Source organism: Heloderma suspectum, chromosome 4, assembly GCF_057233095.1.
Source record: "Heloderma suspectum isolate Gila_16-S chromosome 4, 16-S_ref, whole genome shotgun sequence".
Taxonomy (NCBI): domain Eukaryota; kingdom Metazoa; phylum Chordata; class Lepidosauria; order Squamata; family Helodermatidae; genus Heloderma; species Heloderma suspectum.
This window is the reverse complement of record NC_139461.1, coordinates 166095664-166118850: the sequence shown is the minus strand read 5'-3', so window position 1 is coordinate 166118850 and position 23187 is coordinate 166095664. Positions and strand designations below refer to the sequence as shown.

The 23187-nt window shown below is 47.1% G+C and overlaps 1 protein-coding gene across 1 annotated transcript in view; it reads right to left on the bottom strand.

Annotated features, from left to right (window-relative positions):
• Positions 1-4381: 4381 nt before the first annotated feature.
• Positions 4382-23187, bottom strand: part of LOC146347683 (flavin-containing monooxygenase 1-like) — a 33578-nt gene continuing 14772 nt past the window's right edge. Inside the window, exons 3-9 of the mRNA XM_084851093.1 lie at positions 22959-23147; positions 22197-22359; positions 20540-20682; positions 12248-12447; positions 10859-11214; positions 9766-9838; positions 4382-8603 (exon numbers count right to left, since the gene is read on the bottom strand). Of these exons, the coding sequence (XP_084707219.1) occupies positions 8261-8603; positions 9766-9838; positions 10859-11214; positions 12248-12447; positions 20540-20682; positions 22197-22359; positions 22959-23147 (1467 nt within the window). The 3' untranslated portion in view covers positions 4382-8260. The remainder of the gene's footprint in view (positions 8604-9765; positions 9839-10858; positions 11215-12247; positions 12448-20539; positions 20683-22196; positions 22360-22958; positions 23148-23187) is intronic.

Sequence of the window (23187 nt, the reverse complement as noted above, 5' to 3'; positions counted from 1 at the left end):
GACATATAAACATGACATTGTATTTCTATGCCCAGCTCTTAACCCACCAGTAACCCAGACGTTTGAGCCATGAAACAAAAAACCCTTAAAGCACTCAAAGTATTCCCAGAACACCAAATCCATTATCTTGTTGTGATCCTTACAAAGACCCTGTAAGGTAGGTCAGGCTTAGCATGTATAGGATTGCACTTTGCAATGGAATTTACACCCGGATAAGTGAGTATGGGATTGCAGCCTTATTGATCTAACTGCAAGGAAGTGTGAGCAAGTTAGTTTTGCAAACACTCTTGAGGACTTTACAAGATTTCACATATTTGGAAAGTGACATCACATTGCCTTGCAGCTGGGGAAATCACAAGGTTGCAGACTGCAGGTTTACATGTATCTTTTACATGTTACTGAAATATAGCTATTTTCTTTATTTTCTTTCTTCAATTTCAATGTATTCCAAATCTATTTAAAACAGTTTGTAACTGGAAAACATTTTATTGTATTTTAGTTTTTAAGATTCTCAGTAAATCTTGTTCACAGTCATTGCGACTTTTATTATATGGAGGTTAGTTAGATGGTCACCCTACATGTGATTTGTCTTTTGTATCGTGCCCCACCATAAAGGCACATATAATTTTCAGGAACATGCAGCACCAAAAAGGAGCTATAAGGCTGTTTTTCAGTGGGTTGCTATCACATTTTATTTTCTTAGGTGTTTTAAATTTAATTGTTTTGGTGTTTTTGCTTTTGCATGTTTTACTGCATCTTATTATTTTAAGCTTGTTTAATTTTACAAATTGTGATTGGCCTTGGGAGCACTGTGGAAGAAAATACGTTTCTGTTTTTTTTTAAGAGACACGGTCTGGAGAAAGTGGATAGAGAGAATTTTCTCTCACGTAACACTAGAACCTGGGATCACTCAGTGAAACTGATTGGCCTGTAGGGCAGGCTTAAGGAAGGACTTCTTCACACAATGCATAATCAACGTATGGAATTTGCTGTCACAAGATGTGACAGTAACAGCCATTGAAATGGCATTAAAGGGGGATCAGGATAAGATTATCAATGTCTTTTAGTCATGATAGCTAAACAGAACCTCCATATCCAGAGGCAGTATATCTGAATGCCAGTTGTGCTCTGTAATGATTGAGCAACACCTTGTCCAGCACCAACCCTTTGAGGCACACCTGCTGGCAACTTGTCCTCTCCCTTTTCACAGTTGCCACCAGGCACTTTTCGTCAGGCTGAGTTGGGAGTGAGTGTGCTTCTCTCGACATGAGGCTCCTTTCCTCAGAAGTACAGGTGACTGTGAGACAACATGCTAATCCACACTCAGTAGTTGAGTGTGGGTTGTTGTTGAACTGTGGGTTGTTTGTTGAACCGTGGGTTAGCATGTTTTCTGAATGTCTCGTTAACCATGCAGCGTGGCTTATTTCCTCGAACAAGCCACCTTGAGGACCATGGTTTGTTGTTGGGTTGTTCAGGGTGGTTAACAAGCCACACTATATGGCTAACAAGCCACTGAGTACGGGTTAGCATGTTGTCTCAGCAGCCCCATTGACTGGGTTCGCACGATCAAAACAAGCCACCGTGGATAGAGCAGTGGTGTAGTGGAGCCAGGGTTCGCAGGATCACAGCTTAGTTACCCACTCAGGCACACAACAGCTTGTTGTGTCCTCCGAACCCGGGCAGCATGGCTTTCTTGAAGGGGAAACAACCTTCCAATAACCCATGGCCTGCTATAAGGTTATTGGAGGGTTGTTTCGGCAGTATTGCAACCGAAACTCTCCCCACGACCTGAGTTCGATCCCAGCGGAAGCTGGGTCTCGGGTAGCTGGCTTAGGTCGACTCAGCCCTCCATCCTTCCGAGGTCGGTAAAATGAGGACCCAGCTTGCTGGGGGAAAGGTAGTCACGACTGGGGAAGGCAATGGCAAACCATCCCGCTACAGTCTGCCATGAAAACGCCAGCGTAAGCGGCGTCCCTCTAGGGGTCAGCAATGACCCAGTGCTTGCCCAGGAGGATCCTTTCCTTTCCTTTCCTTTCCTTTCCTTTCCTTTCCTTTCCTTTCCTTTCCTTTCCTTTCCTTTCCTTCCTCCTCAAACAAGCCATGCTGCTTGGGTTTGGATGTCATGGCAAGCCATGCCTGGGTGGGTAATTAGGCTACTGGTGCCCTGCACATGTCAGGGATTAAAACACCAGGGCTCCGAGCAAAGTGCCCAGAGACTGCGCTCCCAGCCCCTCCCCTGCTGCCCTGTAGGTGGCGCAGTTGTCACTGGACCCCGTGCTTGGAAATGGAGTGTAGAGAGGGCAAAACGGGGGTGTTCCTGGGGGTGGGGAGGAGACTGCAGAAGCCTCTTTACTGTGCAGCCTCCCCACCTCCTGCTCCCACATCCCCGGCTAAATGCAAAATAGCACGTCTGGCCAAAAATGCAGGGCGGCTGAAGCACAGGGGAGAGGATTCCCTCCGTGCTCTGCCCACCCTGCACTGGATAGGCGTGAGCCTCCAAGATATCTCCATAGGGTTGTGCCCTAAATCTCTCACATGTAACTATTAAGTTATTTTGTTCTTCAAGCCTGGGCCACCCAGCTAGAGCAATGCCCTTGCTTGTTAGCAATATTTTTGCAGTCGTTGGACGAACTCTAATAACTCATTTGCTGTGGTGGAGAGCATGGGTCTTGAGGCAGGATGGCGTCATACTAAGGGAGAGGGTGATGAGCGGATGTCCTCTGGCACCGAGGAAACACCTCTGGGAGGCGACAGGCAGATAGCAGTCCTTGTAGTAGTGGGATTCGGAATGTAGAGCACTTAATTCTTAAAGCTACAAGCATATAAATATTGCTAATAAATACACAATATGGATGCTTGACACGCATGTTGACACGCATGGTAACTTACCCGCCTGATCTGAAGGCAATAAATAGGCTGATGAATATGGGGGGGGGGGGTTGTGCTGCTCTTCAGCACCACGGGACCCATACCCTGCGGGGTGTGTGTGTGTATGTGTGAGAAACAGACGGGTTGCAGTTTCAGTACAGAAAGGAGAAAAAGGAAAAGGTTTCGCTGGAGTTAGTCAAACAGTGGGATCCCCACTTGAAGCTACTCTCTGAGGATCTGATGCAGAGCTAGCCCCTGCAGCGTGTGCAGATGAATGCATTATCTTCTGCACTGCTTTGCTTCTATATTTGTAAAGAAAATAAAACTTTTCAAAGACATTAAGGGGGCGTCGCCACCAGCGATTTACTCCGAGCAGGCTGCATGTTGAGCTCGTTAGGGATACATGCCATCGTGGCCATCCTGCAGCCACCCCGGAGCTTATTGCGGAAAACCCAGATTTCCTGAGACTGCTTGAAGTCCGATTCTTTTCCTCAAGTCGGGTTCTCCCTGGTATAGTTGCTGTATGCCCCACCCCTGCACTGACCTCGGGTATGCTAGCCCTGCCCAGGGGTGCACCTTTCACCGTGACCCCGGTCAGGAGATGTTTCCTGCGTGTTTCCCGTCCTTGCACAAACCCATTAGTGTCTACTCGGAAGGAACTCCCATTGTGCTCAATGAGGCTTGCTCCTGAAATGCAGATGCATCTGGACCTTCAGGGGAAAGGAGAGGTGGGGGGAAGGCTCTCTTACTGGTTGAGCAGCCCGTGCCAGTCAGATGATGTTCACTCCAACCCCCACCTCCACCAGGAAGTATGTTCTGTGAAGCGATTTTTACTGGTGCGGAGCACTCCCTCGTGGAGCCCTGCATGGACTGAAGTGCAGCAAAGCTGATTCCTTTTAAAAAATCTGGTACTCCTCCGTTCACTTCTCCTTTCGTTGTCGTGGAGAAAGGGCCTAAGTCCCCAGTGCTCTCTAATCCAGTGAAAACTAAGCACTGTGGTATTGCCCTGGACTTTCACTACTCAGAAATGGGGAGCACAAAACAACATATGTGATAGTGTTCGCAACAGAAATCAGACTCAAACTAACTTTGTGACAAAATGGTACGATACGTTCTGAAAAAGACCGGGAAAGTACAGCTCGTCTCAGTATTAGGGAATAATGTATCAGAGGCATTTTACTCTGAATAGGATAAGCAACATTTGCAAGATTGGTATGCAGAACTCGCACTGCTGTAACCCAGGGGCTGGGGCCGGTTCTGTGTTTCTGATGGGCCTGTCCAAAAACATAAGTTTGCTGAAAGGAAGCAGCTTCTGTCCAAGGGAACACCTGTGACATCCCCATTGATCCGAGAAAGGTTTTCCGGGATATTTAGACAGCTCTATTTAAAAAAAGAAAAAGAGCATCAAATCTTTCTGTGGAACGTCTTAAGAGTGGCAAAACACTTAATTGCCTCGAAATGGCACATTCCAGCTGCTCCTGCTATTAAGAAGGAAAACAGAAACCTTTAAATTACCTTGGTTATTTTTTAATTAATTTATGGAAGGGTTAATACAATTTAAGCGAGATTAATTGCTTTGGCTGTATCATAAACAACTCCGATTTAACATCAGTTTTCTCCATGCAGAGATTTATTAAGGGGGCAACCCTAGGCATGTTTAGACAGGGCATGGCTGGCGGGGGCATGCTGGGAGTTGTAGGCCTTCTCTCTGTCTAAACATGCATAGGATTGCGCCTTAAGTCACTTCATTTTTTCCTTATGAACCTGCTAGTCTGAACACAAGTTGAAAACATTTGCTATATACTGTGAAATAGTGACATTCAAAGTTGTTGATCTATGCTTTAATTTCAAAAAGATCGAAACAAAAATTTTGTAAAGCACTTTTCTTGTTAAAAGGGCTGTGGAACTGAGAACATACAAACAGACCAAAGGCAAATCTAGGCCAGCATTTTGTTCCGACAATGGCCAACCAGATATGGGAAGCCCACATCAGCGCTAGCCCCTCCCCTCCCGTTTTAGGGGTACTGGGTGAATGAGAGCTCAAGTTCAAATCCCAGAAAAGACTATGATGCTTGGGAGCAGAGACTTATGCCTTACTTGTGTTGTCTCGGAGGACCTTAAAAGGGGACTAAGGTAGGTCTATGACAGCACAACCCTATACATGTCTATTCAGAAGTAAGTCCCACTGAATTCAATGGGGCTTGCTCCCAGGAACGTGGGCCTAGGACTGCAGCCTCAAACGGCTATTAACCATAACTGCTAAATGAAACCTCCAGGTTCAGATGCAACATACCTCTGAATACCAGTCGCTGGGGTGTGTGGAATCAACAGGGAAAGGTTATTGCCTTCATGCCCTGTGTGTGGGCTTCCCAGAGGTATCTGGCTGTCCACTGCTGGAAACAGGTTTCTGGGCCACATGGACTTTTGATCTAATTTAGTCCAGGTTTTACCTTCTTAACACGTCTCTATAACTTTAAAAGCTAGCACCATATCTTACAGAGTAAATTAATGTCCTAAATATAGTAACAATAGAAACAGCGCCCTGTGCATTCATAATATCCAAAACATACAAAAAGGTAAAGGTGTCCCCAACCAGTCGTGTCTGACTCTAGGGTGTGGTGCTCATCTCCATTTCTAAGCCGAAGAGCCAGTGCTGTCCGAAGACGCTTCCGTGGTCATGTGGCCGGCATGACTGAACACCGAGGTGCACGGAGCGCTGTTACCTTTCCTGCCGAAGCAGTACCTATTTATCTACTTGCAATTTCTTGCTTTCGAACTGCTAGGTTGGCAGAAGCTGGAACTGAAGACGGGAGCTCACTCCGTCACGCGGCACTCGGGTCTCGAACTGCTGTCCTGCCGACCTTCCGGTCTGCAGTTCAGCGTCTTAAACACTAAGCCACCGCAGCCCTAAAACATACAAAGCAAATGTCTTTGCATAGTGCACAGAGTGTGCAAATAGCACATAAACAAGTACATGAGAAACATTCTGCGGCGAGAATTGCTTGTTGGTACATTTTCAGCCATGCCTAACTTTCTTCAACCACAATCCCCCCGGGGATCTAATAGACACAAACCATCATTCAAAAGACAGACAGACAGACAGAGAGACAACTGGGACTAAGGAGACATTTGAACAAGTAAGAACTAAATGAACTGTGGCTTTGTGCAGGTGTTGAGCATCCTTGGGCAGAGGTTCTTCAAGGGGCAACAATTCCTGACAGGTTCCCTCTTTGGGAGCCATAACAATTAAGGCAGGTTTGAAAGTGGTTTACGTTTGTAGTGCAGGCGTGAGCTCTGGCACCTGTCAGGTAGCAAGTTCATCGGGCCTGGGTGTGTTCTTCCTGAGTCCCTTTTAGTGGTCCCTCTCTTTCCTGATCATCCACACGTGCAGCTTAAAAGAGGGCAATTGGGAAAGAGTGGGAATGTTCAGCATACGGCCTGTAAGCACAGCCTGTGCTGGAATGCAGCTGCCTTGGACTCAGGGCTTCCCCGTCACCTCCCTTAGGGCACAATCCTGCACATGTTTACACAGAGAAAAGGCGTGCAACTCTCAGCATTTCCCAGCCAGCAAGAGTTGTAGGCCTTTTCTCTGTCCAAGCATGCACAGGATTGTGCCCTTAACCAGTGTGCTCTCCCACACTGGAGGCCTTCAAGAAGTGGCTGGACAGCCACCTGTCAGGGCTGCTCCGACTTGGATTCCTGCACTGAGCAGGGGGTTGGACTCAGTGGCCTGGTAGGCCCCTTCCAACCCCGCTGTTCTATGATTCTATGATTCTACAATAGCCCCAGCTTTTCTTCTTGTCCCTCTCCTACTCCAGGGAGGTGGACTGGCAGGCCCCTTCTAGTATAATGTGTGAGTTAGCAACAGAGGGAAGAACAAAACTTTTTTACACAAGGCCTTTATTGTGCACTCACCATTCCTCACTCATGGTAGTTTGTGGGTATTTAAACAAAGTCTGTTTAAAAGCTGGTGGATTGCACCCCAGAACCAAACAGGCCGTGCTTTAAAAGCAAACCTCCAAGTTTTATTTCAAACAAAGGCCCTGCTACAGGCTGTGGCCTCTCTGTCCTCAAGCTAGAAGCAGTGGGTGTTGCCCTCAACTACTTCCTGGCTCCTCCCAGGAAGCACACCCTATCCAGGTGAAATCCAGCTATTCTTTTATATTGTTACGATGTCGTCATCCTCCAAGCCCTCTCTGGAGCTTATGTTCAGAAAGCTCTCTGGAGCTTTCATGTTGGCCTTTTTTAAAATCAGGAATAGTGGAATGAAATGCTGGTGTAGTTGCACAATTCTACTATACCACAGCGCCACCTAGAGGTTATGTAGTGGAACGTATAGAAAGACAGAGAAGGAAAAAAACCAGGAAAAAAATTGTGTAGAGGATCCAAACTTAATTCCACAAAGAATCCAGAAGCAGAAACCGCAGAGAGTGGCGGGTTAAAAGCCTTGTCTAGAAAAAGCCCAAGTGTCCAAGGGGTAGGTACTGGCATCACAACTAGTGATCTCCAAGGACTCAGCCCAACTAAAGTTAGTCATACCTAAGACAGAAATCCTAAGTGCACATACTAGGGAGTAAATCCTATTGAAATCACTGGGTCATTTCTGAGTAGACATGTATAACATTGCTCTGTAAATCATGTTGAACCCAATGAAACAAATCAGTCCAGTTCAATTACTTTCAATGGAACTTAGTCATAACTAACTTTAACGATATAATGGGCTCTGTTTTTAAACATACAGGTATATAAAGGTGACTCTGTGTGTGTGTGTGGAAGGGCATTCTCTGAAGATACTCAAGAAGAGAGACAAATTTAAACTCATGCTTTGAATTAACATGCAAAATTTTGAATTTTAAAGTCAGACTGCCAATTTATTATTATTTACTATACTTATATCCCATCTTTCCTTCAAGGAGCTCAACCCCTCCCCATTTTATTCTCACAACAAACCTGTGAAGTAGGTGAAGCTGAATGGTGGTGATTGGCCCAAGGTCACCAGGTAAGCTTCACGGCTTGGTAGGGATTTGAATCCTGGTCTCTCCAGGCACTTCCCTCTGATACTCTAACTATTACACCATACCTGCTCTCAAAAAATCTACTATTTCAATTAATATAATAGCTGACTTTTGGATGTGTAATCCGTTTTCACATTTAGAAATGCATTTCAGTTTGGTCTCTCTCATGTATTGGTGTTAAAGATTTGTTCTTCCATCTTTATGAAACTCGGATGTAAAAAGATAAAATTATCTGAATGTATCTGTCTAAAGTTCTGGTTGTGTATATAATTTTATGTGGTCCCCTTATCAAAAGGCCCTTCCTTCCTCCTCCTCCTTTGCAAGGTGGTTATAATCTAAAATATGTATTCAGAAAGATATGGCTAAGACCGCCAGAACTATTTGAACGTTAAGAAAATTCCAACCAAGACAGCAAATACGGCAAGCGCTTTGAGCACATATGTAAGGAAGTCAGAAGAATCTTCTACAAGGCGGGTTCTTGTTGGCTTCAGGCTTCGCTCCCACTGGCTCATGATGGCATCTCTGGCTCCCTCCCACTTCCCTGGTCCGGACAGACGGTACTGGTAGGAGGAGCATGGCCCAAAGAAAACCTTCAGGCCCAGTCTGGGATCTTTGAGAAGTAGAGCTGGTACACTAGGCTTTATGCCAATAAAGGACGCAATTTGATCCATGTATACCAGACAATCTGTTTTGAGAACCTCATCAAAGGACAAGCCAAACCTTAAGCAGATAACATAAAAGCAGGGGAAGGGAAGAAATAAATATGTCTGATTAGTAGGTGAAATAGAAGATGTGACACTGAAAATTCTGTCCCTGACAAGGGGAACCTGGGAACTGTAGTTCTTGGGTGCATATGCAACATTGTCATTTATGGGGTCTTTTTTTAAGGCTTGTTATTCAGCCAATACCAGTGTTCCAATAAAAGGGGTGTCAGTCCCTCGGCTCATCTAGCCTCACATGGACATGGTCTGTTCTGACTAGCAGCCTCTCCAAGACCTTGCACAGACATCTTCCCCACCCCTTCAGGATACCTTTAAGGCTGGAGATGCCAGGGATTGTGCCTGTGACCTCTGCATGCAAAGCAAGGGCTGTACAACAAAGCTCTAGGCCTTCACCTCACATAATCAACGGGTTTGCAAGAGACTTTAAGGGTTCCTAGTCCCTTCCCTTGAATGACCACTTTTGTTTGTAATTGCATGACTTCCCTGAGCCAGGACTACAATTTCTAGCAGAACACCTGTGCTCAGATTATTAACTGCTGCTGAATACACCATGGGCATTAGTGAAAAGCATCAAATCATACATTACGGTGCAGCTGTGCATAGCATTGTCTAACATCCCTTTTCTCTGTTGCAAAGCGTCCTCAGGAGCCAGGACCTCAGCCCTGATGATAGGTGGGGATAAGGCCCCTGTCCCACTACTCAACTCTGGCCAAAGGCGAGAACTGCAGGGAGACCCTCCAGGAAACCTCTTCGTACCAATAGGCCAGAGTGGGCCAGGTGATAACACTCTGATCCCTCTGAAACTTTCTGGGTCAGGTTTGCTCAATGGACGGATAACAGACCTGCTGTTGGACGGATAAGAGACCCTAACTTCCTCGCTTGCCTCTAATCTGCATGGTAGCTGTAGCTGGGTTTGTCACTGGCCTTAGCAGATGTGCCTTTAACTGTAGCATGGTGTGTAGACATTAGCAGACGAGAGTGTTTATCTCTGTCCTGTGAATACCTTTACCTGCTGCTTTCGAAAGATCAACTGTCTGCTGAAGGCATAGGAATAAAGAAGGCCAGGTTTCTTTCTGGTCAGTTGGCAACCCTCTGATGCACATCCTTACAACTAATGAGGATTTGGCTCATCATGGTCTTGGTTATATAAAGGGGCTTACCAGTTGATCTTGTTTTTCTTCTTTTCGTTGACCTCCTCCATCATTATGTCGACTGGAGGCAACCCACACAAGCCTGGAAGACAGGAGGGACATTTCAGCAAGTCATTAACCTCCCCCCCCAACAAACAGCTACAAAAAAACCTTAGAGGAAGGATGTTCCCTGGCAGAAGAGCAGGCTGCCCAACTGCCAGTGTGCATCAGGTTCTGCTTGGTGTGGGATGAAGCAGTGTTTCAAATAGGAGAAGTGACCAATGAGAGAGAGCCTCCAAATAGAGATGCTCACGGTACTGTGCGTTAAGGGGGGCCCTTCCCTGGACACCCTTGGAACTGCACTTGGAAAAGCAAGCTATTTCCCTCAAAACTCCAGATAGCAGCTTGGTTCATTTCTGAGCCCGATTCCAAGCTCAAATGGTCAGCACTCCCAATGATGCACTTGGGAGCACAACAGGGCCCAATTCCTCCCCTAGGCTCACTGAAATGAGCCTCCACACCCATCCACTCCCCTTCCGTATTGCTCTGAAGTAGCGATGGGTGGAAAATTAACTGGATTCACACTTTAATATGAATTGACCAAATCCGCAGTTTCCGAACGTACTCACACACCAGAATGCGCTTATACGTTGATGTCTGCACTTTTCGAATCTTGCTATGCAGTTCGCAAGTCAAAAAACGTACACAAAATGTGTATATTCGGGAAAAGAACTCGCAAAATGCATTATACTAGGGATTGTCACAGAAAAATGTATATATCGGGAAAAGTGTGTATATTAGGGAAAATGTGCGCGAACCTCTTTGAACCAATAGGCCAGAGCGCGTCAGGTGATAATGTATAGTGGTGGTGTGGAGCTGAGGTACATCTGAAAGCAGGCCAGCACCTCCTTCCACTGGCACAGAAAATAAGGTGCCTAGTTGGTCTGTCCGTCTGTCATCTGTCTATCTAAAGTTATTCATTGGCTGCCTTTAAGGGTGGAACCCTCTCCAAGTGGCCTGGTCCAGCTGCCAGAGTCCCCAGTTTGAGACCCCGCAGCATGTTACAGATCAAATAAATACGCCCCTGGCCTCATGGAGTGCTGCTGTATCTCATCCCACCTACCCTTAAAGACACGTGTGGCCCAGCGTGCTTGGGTTTCCACAACTGGCATGACTGCCCCCAAGGGCCTGATGAAACCTATAATGGCAAGTGTTGGTTTCTCCAGCTGAGGGGGGAAGATGTATTTGTACAACGAAGCATGTTTGTTTTCAACCTGGATGACTGACTCATCAATGAAAGGAAAAGAAGCTTTGTATCCAGTGGCAAAGACAACCACATCCACTTCCTCTGCAGCAGGAGTGTTTACGAACACGACAGAGTTTTCCTTGAACTCCTTCACCTCGGGCCTAACAGTGACCTTCCCAGTGATGATGCATGCAGGGATTTCATCATTTAACACTGGCTCTCTCATAACAGACCTACAGGGAAGAATAAAAAAAGAGACTTGGATTAGTATGTCAGGTGCAAAGGAGATGTAGACTCATAGAATAGTAGGGTTGGAAGGGGCCTACAAGACCATCGAGTCCGACCCCCTGCTCAGTGCAGGAATCCAAGTCAGAGCATCCCTGTCAGAGGGCTGTCCAGCCTCGTCTTGAATGCCTCCAGTGTGGGAGAGCCCACCACCTCCCTAGGTAATCAGTTCCATAGTTATAGTGCTCCAACAGTCAGGAAGCTTTTCCTGATGTTCCGCCGGAATCTGGCTTCCTGTAACTTGAACCCATTATTCTCCGGGATGATGGAGAAGAGTTCCTGGCCTTCCTCTCTGTGACAATAGGGTGTAGTAGTTCACTGTGTTGTCATGTCGGTTTAAAAAAATGAGAAACAAGAAAGGTAGGTCCCCAGGTTCCCTTGCCTTCTCTGCCTTTCATTTTATTACGATTCCATCTGGCAGTCTAAGAATAGCCCTGCAGGATAAGGCCCAGGGTCTTGTTTCCAACAGGGGCCAGCCAGATGTCTCTGGGGAGCCTACAAGCAAGGAATGAAAGCAAGAGGCCTCTTCTGTTATCCCCAACACATGGTATTCAAAGACTCTGAACCTAGAGGTTCATTTGGCTATGGTGGCCAACGGGTGCTGATACACCCATGTGACCCAAGAGGAAGTTCTCCCACTCAAGCCTCATTAAAAGAGCTCCCATTTATTTAAATGAGGCTTATACAGCAGAACATCCTGATGGATTGCGTCCCATGTTAATCGAGGAGGGTTCTTGGGTTTTCTGCCTTAGGCACCAAATTCCTTGCCTCTACTTTATGGAAGCTGGGGGAACCCTTCCAGGTTTTGTTCAATTGGACCTCCTGGTGAATGCTTTCGATTGCACTTTTTTGAGAGTACACTTCGTTTCCACCTTTTATAGACATGTAGTGTACGTGCAGTATTTCTGTTTGCTGTTTTCATGTTCTCTCTCAACCCACCCACCCAGCCACCCCGGTCAACACCCAGTTTACAGCCAGTACCTGTCTTTTGGAATTATGCCATAGTTTGCATGGTTAAACCATTGGCTCACTCGGCTTGCAATCAGCCAACCTGTGACGCGCCCCGGAAGGCTATTTCGAACAATGTTCATGAAACGAGTTAGGAACACCATGTCCCATGGGTAGCCATTGTCGAAAACACGGCTTATTACCCAGGCACCTCTACCTGTGCTGATCATGACCTTAAAAAAAAGAGAAGACCATCAAAATACAGCAGCATCCCATTGGCAATCAGACGTTTAAGAGCACACCTACGCCACACAATTAGACTTTTTAAACAGTGATCCTCTCACCCCAAGGAACTCTGGGAACTTTAGTTATTTGGCTAGCATGGAAGCCAGTTCTTGAAATAAGACGTTCTGGTACCTGCACAGGGATGAGGGCCTGCTATCGCTCTCTCTCACACACAGTCCATACACACTGGCTTGCTCCCAGTTTGTTTCAGGGTGTAGTTCAAAGTGCAGGTCTCGACCTTTACAGCCCATTATGACTTGGGACCAGGTTAACTAAAGGACTGCCTGTCTTCACCTGTGCCTATTGGTACTCTTAGACAGGGGTGGGGAATCTGTGATCCTCCAGAGGTTGTTGGACCACAACTTCCATCATCCCTGTCCATTGGCCAGACTGCCTGGGGCTGATGGGAGTGGGAGTCCGACAACATCTGGGCCCCCCGGATTCTCCACCCCTACACTAAGATCTCAAATGGAGGTCTTCCTTTGTGTTCCCCTGCTAGCCGAGGTATGGTGGGTGTTTCCAGGGAAAGGGCCTTCTCAGTGGTGGTGCCCCGATGGTGGCATGCTCTGTGCCGAGAGGCACCTACTTTGATTTTATTTCAGCACCAGGCAAACACAGGCCTTTTAATTTTATCTGCTTCATCTTGGGTGGTGTGTTATATTTTTGTGCCGCTCTTCTACATTTTGCTGCTTCTAGTGTATTTTTGTATGTTTTTGTTCTGTAAGTTACTCTTGGATTTGGTTGAGGGGCACGGTGTAAGGGCCTATAATCCAGCCCTAATCCATACCTGACACAATTATACCAGAGACAAAATGCACCCTTTCACTCACAGGCAAGGGAGAGGAGGGCACCTTTGGGCCTCAAGACCGCTGCTCACCTGCGCTGTGCTTCTGCTGCCAGACTGCACCTCCATCCTGCAGCTGGCAGAATTCACAGCCATGAGGAGCAGGCATGGGGGCCTGAGTAAGCAGTCCAGCTGGAAGGCCAAGTCCAGAATTTCCCTCCAGGTTTCCATCTGGATTAGTTAACTTCACATCCCAGGTGGGAATGACTAGTGGAGACAAGCAGTGGTGGGCTGGGCAGTGACAGTGACGTACAGTAGTGCATTTTGGTGACAGTGGTGGATGGGAAGTGGCAGCACTCACCAGGTCCCAAGCAGGCCAGGCCCCTGGGCACTGCCGGGCTGGACCTGATGCAGTTGGGGTCACCTTCCATTAGGGATGCACGGACTGGGTAAAATCCATCCCGTCTGGGTTTTGCAGATTGCCAGGCGCCTTTTGTTCCATTGCCCACCCATTGATTGGATTAATTAGTTATGGATTAGCGCAAATTTGCACAGGTGCAAATTCACACTTGTGATAATGCACAAATTCCCCCCAAATGAGCAAATTCCCCCTAAATGCACATGTTTATGCCTATGGGGGAAATGCACATTTTTGGCTGTTTTTTTTTTAATTTTGCATATTTTTCCACAACAAAATTTGTGCAAAATTCAGGGAAGTTAGGAAAAAATGGTCTGCAAGTTAGGAAAAAATGGTCTGCAAGTTCGTGGAATTCTCCCAACAGGGGAGAAGCCAGTCCGGTGCAGGATCTATGGGTCGTACTCATAAAAATCCAAACTCATTTGGTTCCATTGCAGATTTCTCCAACATCCCTATCTTCCATTAACCAGGGCATCTCAGGCTGTGACACAAGACAGTAAAATGGAAGGCCGAGCCATTTAGAAATGTATACGCACCTAACCACACACCCCTTCTGGCCCTTCCCCTGCAAATTATGCATAAGCATATTTTAAAATAATAAAATAAATTGGCGGGGGGAGAAAAACGAACAGGGAAAAATGGCTTTTCTCAACTGACAGCCCTCTTCATTTGGTGGTTGGTCCAGAAGTCGAAAGACCAGACAGGCTGGCCTGTCAGTTGGCAACTCTACATGCTCAGAGAATTCTGGGCTCTTAAACTCCACTTCTTTATTATCTATTTATTTAAAATAGAAATGTTCTGCCTTGCCTAAGTTCAAAGCGGCTCACAAACAAGATACAATAAAAAATATCATAAAAGCCTCTCCCTCCTGCAAGCAGCAAAGGCCAGGTGAAAAAGCACAGGCCTTTAAAAGCCTAAGAGCTTTTAAAACAGAAAGGTTTTAACACCCAGTTCCACAGGCTGGGTACGGCAACAGAACCTCCCTTGTTCCCATCAGATGTGAGTTTGGAACTGAGAGGAGGGCCTCTGTACACGTTCTTAATGTGTGGACGCTGGCAGGCTCATAGGGAAGGAGGCGGTCCTGCAGATACCGTGGTCCTTAATCCTATAGCACTTTAAAGGTGAAAACAACACTTTGAATTGGACTTGCTAACAGTCCGGGAGCCTACGCAGTTGTTTTAGGGCTTTCTTCACATGGAGCTTTTATCCTGCGATTGAGATTGCTCCTCCATGGAAGTTTGTGGGGTCTTTACATGACGCTGGGATCATTCCAGGTCACTAAATGCCCTTTGTTCTGTTTTTAAACAGATCGCAGATAATGAGCTGTCAAATGACCCCGCTGTGTTCCGCTTGAGTTTCATGAAAAGAGGGAAAGCGGCAAGAAGAGGAGCGAGATCAATGAGAGATAATGGGAGACTCAGATACGGGGAGAAGGAGGGGGAAAAGAAAGCGGGTGAAAAGGGGAGTCGTGATCCCGCATTTAAAACGGAAGCAGAAAGCCCCATTTTAAATGCGGGATTTCATTCTAGGCTGGTGTAGAGATGCCCCAGGAGTGGAATAACCTGCTCCTGATCCCTGCCTTCTAGCTGCTGCATTTTGAACAGGCTGAAATTTCCAGACCTTTCCGAGGACAGCCCCACATAGAGTTCACTGCAGTTGTCCTGTAACTAAGATACGTGACACCACAGCCAGATCTGCCTCCTCCAGCAATTCCCAGATCACTGGGAGAAGCCATGACCCTTGACCTGGCAAATAGTGCACATATCTCCTCCTCACCCAGCATGGGGTAATTAGAAGGAGGGGCTACACTGTTTATAGACTGGTGCGTCAAAGCCAGAGCTGGCCCAAAACGAGGTTTGCACAGCCGGTGGCCAAACGTGGCAGTCCATCATGCACTGCAGCCCGCCACATGTTCGACACCCCCCCGCCCCCGTTTTTGCAGATAGGCAGCAAAATCAGGTTCATTGAGTTCCTAGGGGCTGCCATAGATGACCCCTGGGGCCACCCTTTGGTGGATCCCAAGTTGGGCAGCAAAAGGGCCAGAGCGGGTCTGTACGAGGTGGAAGATCTACATTATGCCTCTGCGTGCAATAATGACTGGACATATCTAAGACAGGTGATGTGCTATTCTTTAACGAAGCCCGAAGTTGGCCACCTAAAGCAGCTGCCTCTGTTCCCCACCCCTTCGGCTCCGAAGGTTTGCAACAGAGCAATGAAGAATCGATCTCGCTCCCAACGTTTGCAAGGAATCATCAAGCCGCCAAAAGAGGCTGCTAGCTTGCTTTCAACGCATTTGTTGCTTAGCTATACCCTAGCGCGCTACACATCTCTTGACTGACGGTGGAGGTGTGGCAATGTTTACATTGCTCGAGGTCATAGCCAGAGTCTCTCACCAGATGGCGCCATCACATTTCCAGATGAGACCTTAAGGAAGGAATTGAACAAAAAACTTCCCTCTCCTTGTACCAGTAAAAGCTTCCGTGACCCTGTTGGCAAGCCTAATTGTCTATGTTTTAGGTTATACTTCTGTACACACTTAGCTGGGAGTATTGGGGCTTACTTCTGAATAGACAGGTATAGGATTGCACCATTAGTGTCTATAAACTGTTAGGATCGGAAATATGTAAGTTGAATAAGAGCAGCTATTTTACGTTTGGAGACTTTTACCCACTTAAAAGGAGCACCTTAGAAGGAACAATAAATCCCCGAAGTTAACCCCTTCCCAGGATCCTGCCACGCTCACAGTCAGAGGGATAGGGGTTAAAGGAGATTATCTTTCCAGGAAGACATAACATGATTTTGAAACCCCCGCTCCTACCCACACACTTGAGGCAGGGGCAGTTTGGCAGGCACAGGTCAAATGGGGGAACTTTGGACTGCTACTTTATTGAAGTACCACTGCTTAGCACAGATTCTTGTTTGAAACCAGGCATTTTCTAGTAAAACCAGCTCTCATTCTTTAAATGGAAGCGGTCACACCACGTTAAGAAGCCTGGTGCGTGTCTGTGAATTATTAGGTGGACAAATCAGCGCTCCAGCTGGGGAAGTACAGCCAACGGCCACACCCTGGGCTGTTGCCCTACTATTCTTTCTGCGTCCCTTTCAAAGAACTAGAACCCTGGAGCCTCCTGAGGGGCCTCCCGTGGGCATTCCCAGGCCCTCCAGAAGTCTGGGATTTCAACTCTCATCAGCCTCAGCTAGCATGGCTAATGGTAAGGAATACTGGCAGTTGTCGCCCAAAACATCTGGAGTGAATCTTCTTTCACACTCCAGGGGTTCTGGCCTTTCATTACTTGTTCTGGCTTCCCTGGGCACTTCTCCGTGCTCACAATGACAGGCTTCCCTTCTCCCATGATTCCGAAACCACACTAGATTGCTAGAGCGATAAAGCCCTTATTCACATAAGGGCTTATGCCCGCATGCCCTTACTGCAAGCATCACAGAGAAGCAAAGTTACGAGACGTCAGAGAAGCGACTTCACGCAACATCAAAGGCAGGATATAAATGCAATAAATAAATAAATAAGCATCACAGAAGCTAAGCAACGCAAACATCAGAGAAGTGCATAACCATAGAGGCTAATTACTTCAACTGGCAAAATGGGAGCGCAGGGTGATTCTGAAGGCTCAAAAGAGCATTCCAGGGCTTTGATGTGCTGGAAAGGCAGTCTAGTTACTGTAGTTACCTAAGTTACTGAGGTGACAGCCAGCTGAAAGACACACCCCTAGGAACATGCCAATCATACCAAATTTAGAGGGATGGGCACACAGCTAGCTGCTCAACTGCAGGAGAGCCAAATTAAAGAAAAACAACAGAGTAAAAGTACTCTGCAAAAATGCGGCTTCCCCACAGGTAAACTCCAGGGTGGCTGCAGAGTGGCCACGACATCATGTGTCCCTAATGACTTTATGCCACAGCAACATTGGAGAAAACCTCCAATGTTACCTGAAAGATAACCTCCAGATTATCTGAAAGACCGTATTCTCCCCTATGAGCCTACTTCTGCCCTGAGATCTTCAGGGGAAGCCCTTCTCGCCATCCTGCCATCATCACAGGCACGCCTGGTGGGAACGTGGGAGAGGGCCTTCTTGGTGGCTGCCCCAAGGCTCTGGAACTCCCTTCCCAGGGAGGCGAGAGTGGCACCCTCCTTGGTATGTTTTCGTAGGCATGCAAAAACTTTTTTGTTCCAGCAGGCCTTTGGGGATAACTATAACTAGTCTGGACCTGTGAAAATGTGACGTATGGATATTATTTTTGTTATTGTGGTTGTCTTTTAATGTTTTAATGCTTTCACAATCTTAATATTGATGATTTAATTATATTTTTAACTTTTGTACAGTTATATTTATATTTCTATTCATAGGTTTTAATTGTAGAAGTTTTAGCCGCCTTGAGTCCCAGTATTGGGAAAAAGGTGGGATATAAATATAATGATGATGATGATGATGATGATGATGATATAGATGAGCCCCTGGAGAGGTTGTTACAGTTCACAGCAACAGCAACAGCAATTTCTTCTACTTAGCTGTACATTACTGTTTGCATTTTAATTGACCTGTAGAAAACACTTGGGCTTCTTCCCTTTGGATTCCCCACAAAAGAATGCTGTTGATGAGAGAACAGGCATTCTGTTCCTCTCTACCAAAACAAAGGGGAAAGTGTAGCATAGCCAAATTCCAAAACATAAGGACGCAAGAAGGGCCGTGCTGGATCAGACGATGGTCCGCCTAGCCCAGCATTCTCTTCACACAGTGGCCAACCAGCTGTCGACCAGGCAAGCACAAGCAGGACACGAGTGCAACAGCACTATCCCACCCGTGTTCCCCAGCAACTGGTGTACATGGGCTCTCTGCCTCTGATACTGGACGTAGCACATGGCCATCAGGACTAGTAGCCATTGAAAGCCTTCTCCTCCAGGAATTTCTCTAACCCCCCTTTAAAGCCATCCAAGTTAATAGAGTAGTAGCCATGAAGGCCGCTGGGGTAGTCACTACTACGCAGCCACCTGGAGGTTGATTGTCTTTAGCTGTTTCTCCACCTGGTACCTCAAGGCCACTGTTTGCTCTGACCAATTGGGAAAATGATAACAGCCTGGCCTGGTGGGAAGATGCAACCTCTTTGGAGGGTGGAGTGGGGTGTCTTGGGCCTGGGATGGGATGGGCCTGGGCGTTCAAATCTGCCCTGGGTTGCTGAGGCTGGGCAATAAAAGGAGGGCTCAGGAAGGGGCGGGTGTCTCTTCTTGGCCCTGACGGTACTAGGGTGTGCTGCTGGTCGATGGCTAGCCTGGGAGGACCATACTTTGGCATGCATAGGATAGACTAGCTAGCTCTATTGTTTTGCTCTTGGGAGTGTGTGCCTTGGTGTTCAGCGTTTCTGGTTTTGCTTAGAGTTTTGTACTTTGCTTGTAATTTCCTGTACAACCTACCACCTCTCCCTATTCCTTCCTCTTTGTTCCTTTCCCCTAGAAAACATTTACCCAACTTTCAGTTGGTGTGGTGTGTCCTGTCTAACTTCAATGCTAAATACAGTGCCTATTGGCCTGGAAGGGAGCTACTGGGTTAATTTGGTGGAAACTTGTGGCCAAGTTTGGCCTGGTCTACCTTGCAGGGTGTCAGCGTGGAAACTGAGCCGATAGAACCCCAGAGCAATTCTGATTCTGAGGAGGATCAGCAATCCGTGGGAGAGGAGCCAGCTCATCCCTCACAGGCAGAGATTCCTCCTGCCGGCATTCCTGAGATAGACAGTGATCTTAGCAGTGAGAAAGTGCGGGAACGGGGCTTGCTGACGCTCGACGCAGACACAGGGAGCGACGAGCGATGGAGGGCGCGGAAAGGAGGTGTAGCACCCATTTGGCGCGCAAGCAATGGCCGCCTCCTGTGGACCCAAGGGAAAGAGGGAGGATCTCTCCCTAGCCCATAAGCTCAGGGTCTTCAAGTGACTTTCCTTCAAATGGGGATCAACTGCCTACTCGGAGCATAGGCTACTCTGCTGTTCCTTGCTTAGTCGCTGGTGATTAGCATCTGAAAGAGTCATTAAGTTGTAAAAGGATTAAAGCCTTGAAAAGAATCCTTTCATCTGTGTCTTGAGTTGGCTATTGGAGTCTACTGAAAGAGGCCGCTAGGGCGTTCCTGACACAGGGTTGTTGGGGTGAAATCAGCAATCCTTCACAGGGTGGAAGCACTGGGATAAGACACTGAAGTTGCCCAGGGTGCTTGAGAGCAATGAGGAACCAGGGAGAGGGAGACGCTGAAGCCGGGGTCGTATACTCCCGAGGTTTGTTGTTTTGGCTAGTCAGGGACCATGCAGGCCCAAGCTAGGACTGGCTCCGACCGGGAAGAGGCGGTTTCCTCCCAGCTGCCTGGAGCGGAGGCCGGGAGTTCAGCCGTTATCGAATGGGTCGTGGGTGCTTCTGCCTCCGGGCTGGGGGGCAGTGGAGTGCCAGCTGTGGCTGCAGAGGTGGAGAATTGGCCCATGAATTTGGAAGCTGCTCCTTGGGCTGGTGGGAGGCGAGGGAGCCCGCTGCTGAAGCACAGGAAGCAGCTCCTGATCAGACTATGGAGCCACTAGAGAGCAATCCGCTGGCCGAGGCCAAGGGGGCTACTTCCAGCCTGGGGACAGAGTTAGACATCGGAGGCCGAGAGGGGGAGGTCTGGTTGGATGGAGGATTTTGGCCCAAAGAGGGGGGAGGATGGAGATGGACTGGGCGGGCAGGGGGAGGTAGCCGTACCAGCAATCATTCTCAGTGGCCGTCACTACATCTTGTTGCAAATTCTATAGTTTAACTATGCGCTGTGAGAAGAAGTGCTTCCTTTTATGAAAGTGGTTTGAGGAAAATTACCTTTTTTGCTGTGTGAGTGGCTTCCACTGCAATATCGACTCCAGAATTCCCCATGCCAATCACAAGCACGCTTTTACCCCTGAATACCTCTGGGTTTTTGTAGTCTCGGCTGTGAAAGTACTGACCGTTAAACATGTCTATACCTGTGTGGAAAATGAGGACATACCCCAATGAGCTTCCAAATGAAACTTGCAATAACAATAGCTCAACCCTGTGCATGTTTGTTCAGAAGTAAAGGCCAGTGGATGCAGTGGGATTCACTTCCGAGCAGGAGTGCATATGCTTGCAATTTTAGCATTTACATAGTGCACTTCTAGTGTCCAGAGTGCTTCACATGCGTTGCCCAGTTACCCCTACAAGGGCCTTGTAAAGAAGACTAGTATTTTTCTCCCTATATTTTAAATGGGCCTGAGGTCAAGTGGCTTGCTTAGCACCATCTAATGAATTCATAAAATGCTTTTTTCAGAATTCAAGAATGCAGCAAAGATGGGCAGCATATGCTGTGAGTGAAAGAGATGACTAAAAGACTTACAGATATTTCTTCATCATGTGAATGTTTGAGAGTCCCATGAAACAACCCTCAAAATGACACAGCTAGAACTGAGCAGCTGATACCATCCTCCCCCAGCACTAGGCACCACCCTCAAATTACTCTAATCTCCCCATGCCTGATCCCTGTAACAGCAGACGTTGCCCTCCGTGTAGCTGGCCTCCCATCAGGGGCTGGCAGAAGGCAGGTTATGGTCAACCAGGACACCGCTGGTCAATTTCTTGTGGACCACGGACCGCCTGGTGGTTGCTGGGATTCTCGCAAAGAATGCTGGTCTAAGTAGACCTTGGTCATCCAGCAAGTCTCTTCCTTACACAATCAGAAGCACTTAAAGAGATTAGTATTAACTTTTAAAATGTGTGAATTTAAAACATATTCCAATAAAGACAAAAAAGTGACTATGCAAGGCTGAAGTCATCCACCTGTGTCATAAACAGAGGGAGTGGGAGGCTAACAGGGCGACCAGTACTTAATGAACAACCCAGACCTCTCTCTTTAGCCATTTTAAGACTGGGACTAAACGCAGCTGTTAGTCCTATGCTGGACTTTGCCTGCTTGTGTTAGGTCTGTAGTGTGGAGGGGGACATGGGCATGTAAGCCCTGCCCCCAGTGTCCTGCACACCAGGCGTCCAGTTAGACCTGCACGTGCCGAGTGCAAAGGTCTGAAGAGAGCTTTGTGCTCAATGCACAAAGGTCTCACTGGGTTCCGGGTGCGTGTGTGTGTGCCCATATCCCCCTCCATAGCTTACTCCTACATGTGCATAGGGCTTTTGTGGCTTTAACACTGAGCCAGCCTTCCCCCACTCCCCACCCTAACCCCCCTTTGCTTAACACCGAACTTGCTGAAGAGTTTTGGAGAACTCAAAAGCTCGCTCGCTATTTTGAGACATTTGGCTGGCCCTAACAAAGGTATTGATAGTGTCACCGATGCAATGAATGTGAACTTGAGCGCACTCCGGGAGAGAGCGGAGGACAGGAAGGCCTGGCGTGCTATGGTCCATGGGGTCACGAAGAGTCGGGCACGACTGAACGACTGAACAACAAGAAAGGTATTGCCTGACTGTGCATATTGGGACAAAACAGAAGGAAACGCAAGAACAGCTATACCTGGGAAAGAGCTGAGTGGCAAAGAAGGACTGGTAAGGTAACCAATGCAAACCATCACAGCATCAAAGACGGCTGACATCTGCTTCCCATTGCTCTCTGTGACAACATCCCACTGGCCGGTGGTAGAGAAGTCAGGGCGCTTACTTATGTTGATCACTGTAGTCTGAAACAGTTCAGGAAAATAATCAGATGTGAAGATGAATCCAGAAAGGAGTGGACTTGCAAATGTGCCCAACTAGGTATAGGAATCTGGCTTTATTAAGGTCATAGGCATCTTTTCAGGCAAGAAACAAATATGGGCTTTTCTACATGAAGCATTTATAGTGTACTCATCATTCCATACCCACGGTTGTTTATGGGTTCTGTAGACAGCGTCGTAACCCTCCACTTTCACTTCTGTATCTAAAGAGCACAGGGAAAATGCAGTATTTGCTTGTAAAAACAAAAGAAACTGCTTTTTTCACTTATGTCTTTGCACTATTTCACTATACCACAGTGCCATCTAGAGGTTATTTAGCAGGAAAGCAGGAAAGGAAACATGTCATGTAGTGCTCTGATCTCAATTCTGTGATGAAATCAAAAGTAGATACAGGCGCCTTGTGTAGAAAAGCTCTGTGTTTCTCTTAGTATGCCAGTTTCTCAGTCTAGGATGCAAATGCTTTGGTTGTGAATTTGAATAAACTAAGGACCCTGGATATAAATATTCTAAATTTCTCAAATGATAACATTTTGATTTCAACTGTGCACATTTTTTAAGCTTACCTTGAACTGAATGTGTTTCTGAAGCTCAAAATGTTTTGCATACATCTGCAGATACTCCAGGAGCCTGGCGCTGGGTAAAAAGACTGGAAAATCTTCTGGGTATGGAAAGTCTGAAAAGGCTGACATCTCCTTACTGGTGTTACTGACCAATGATTTGTAGAGGCTGGCTCTTCCCTCCTCAACATAGTCCTATGCATAACAAGGATGCCTCTTTATTCAATTGCCTTTT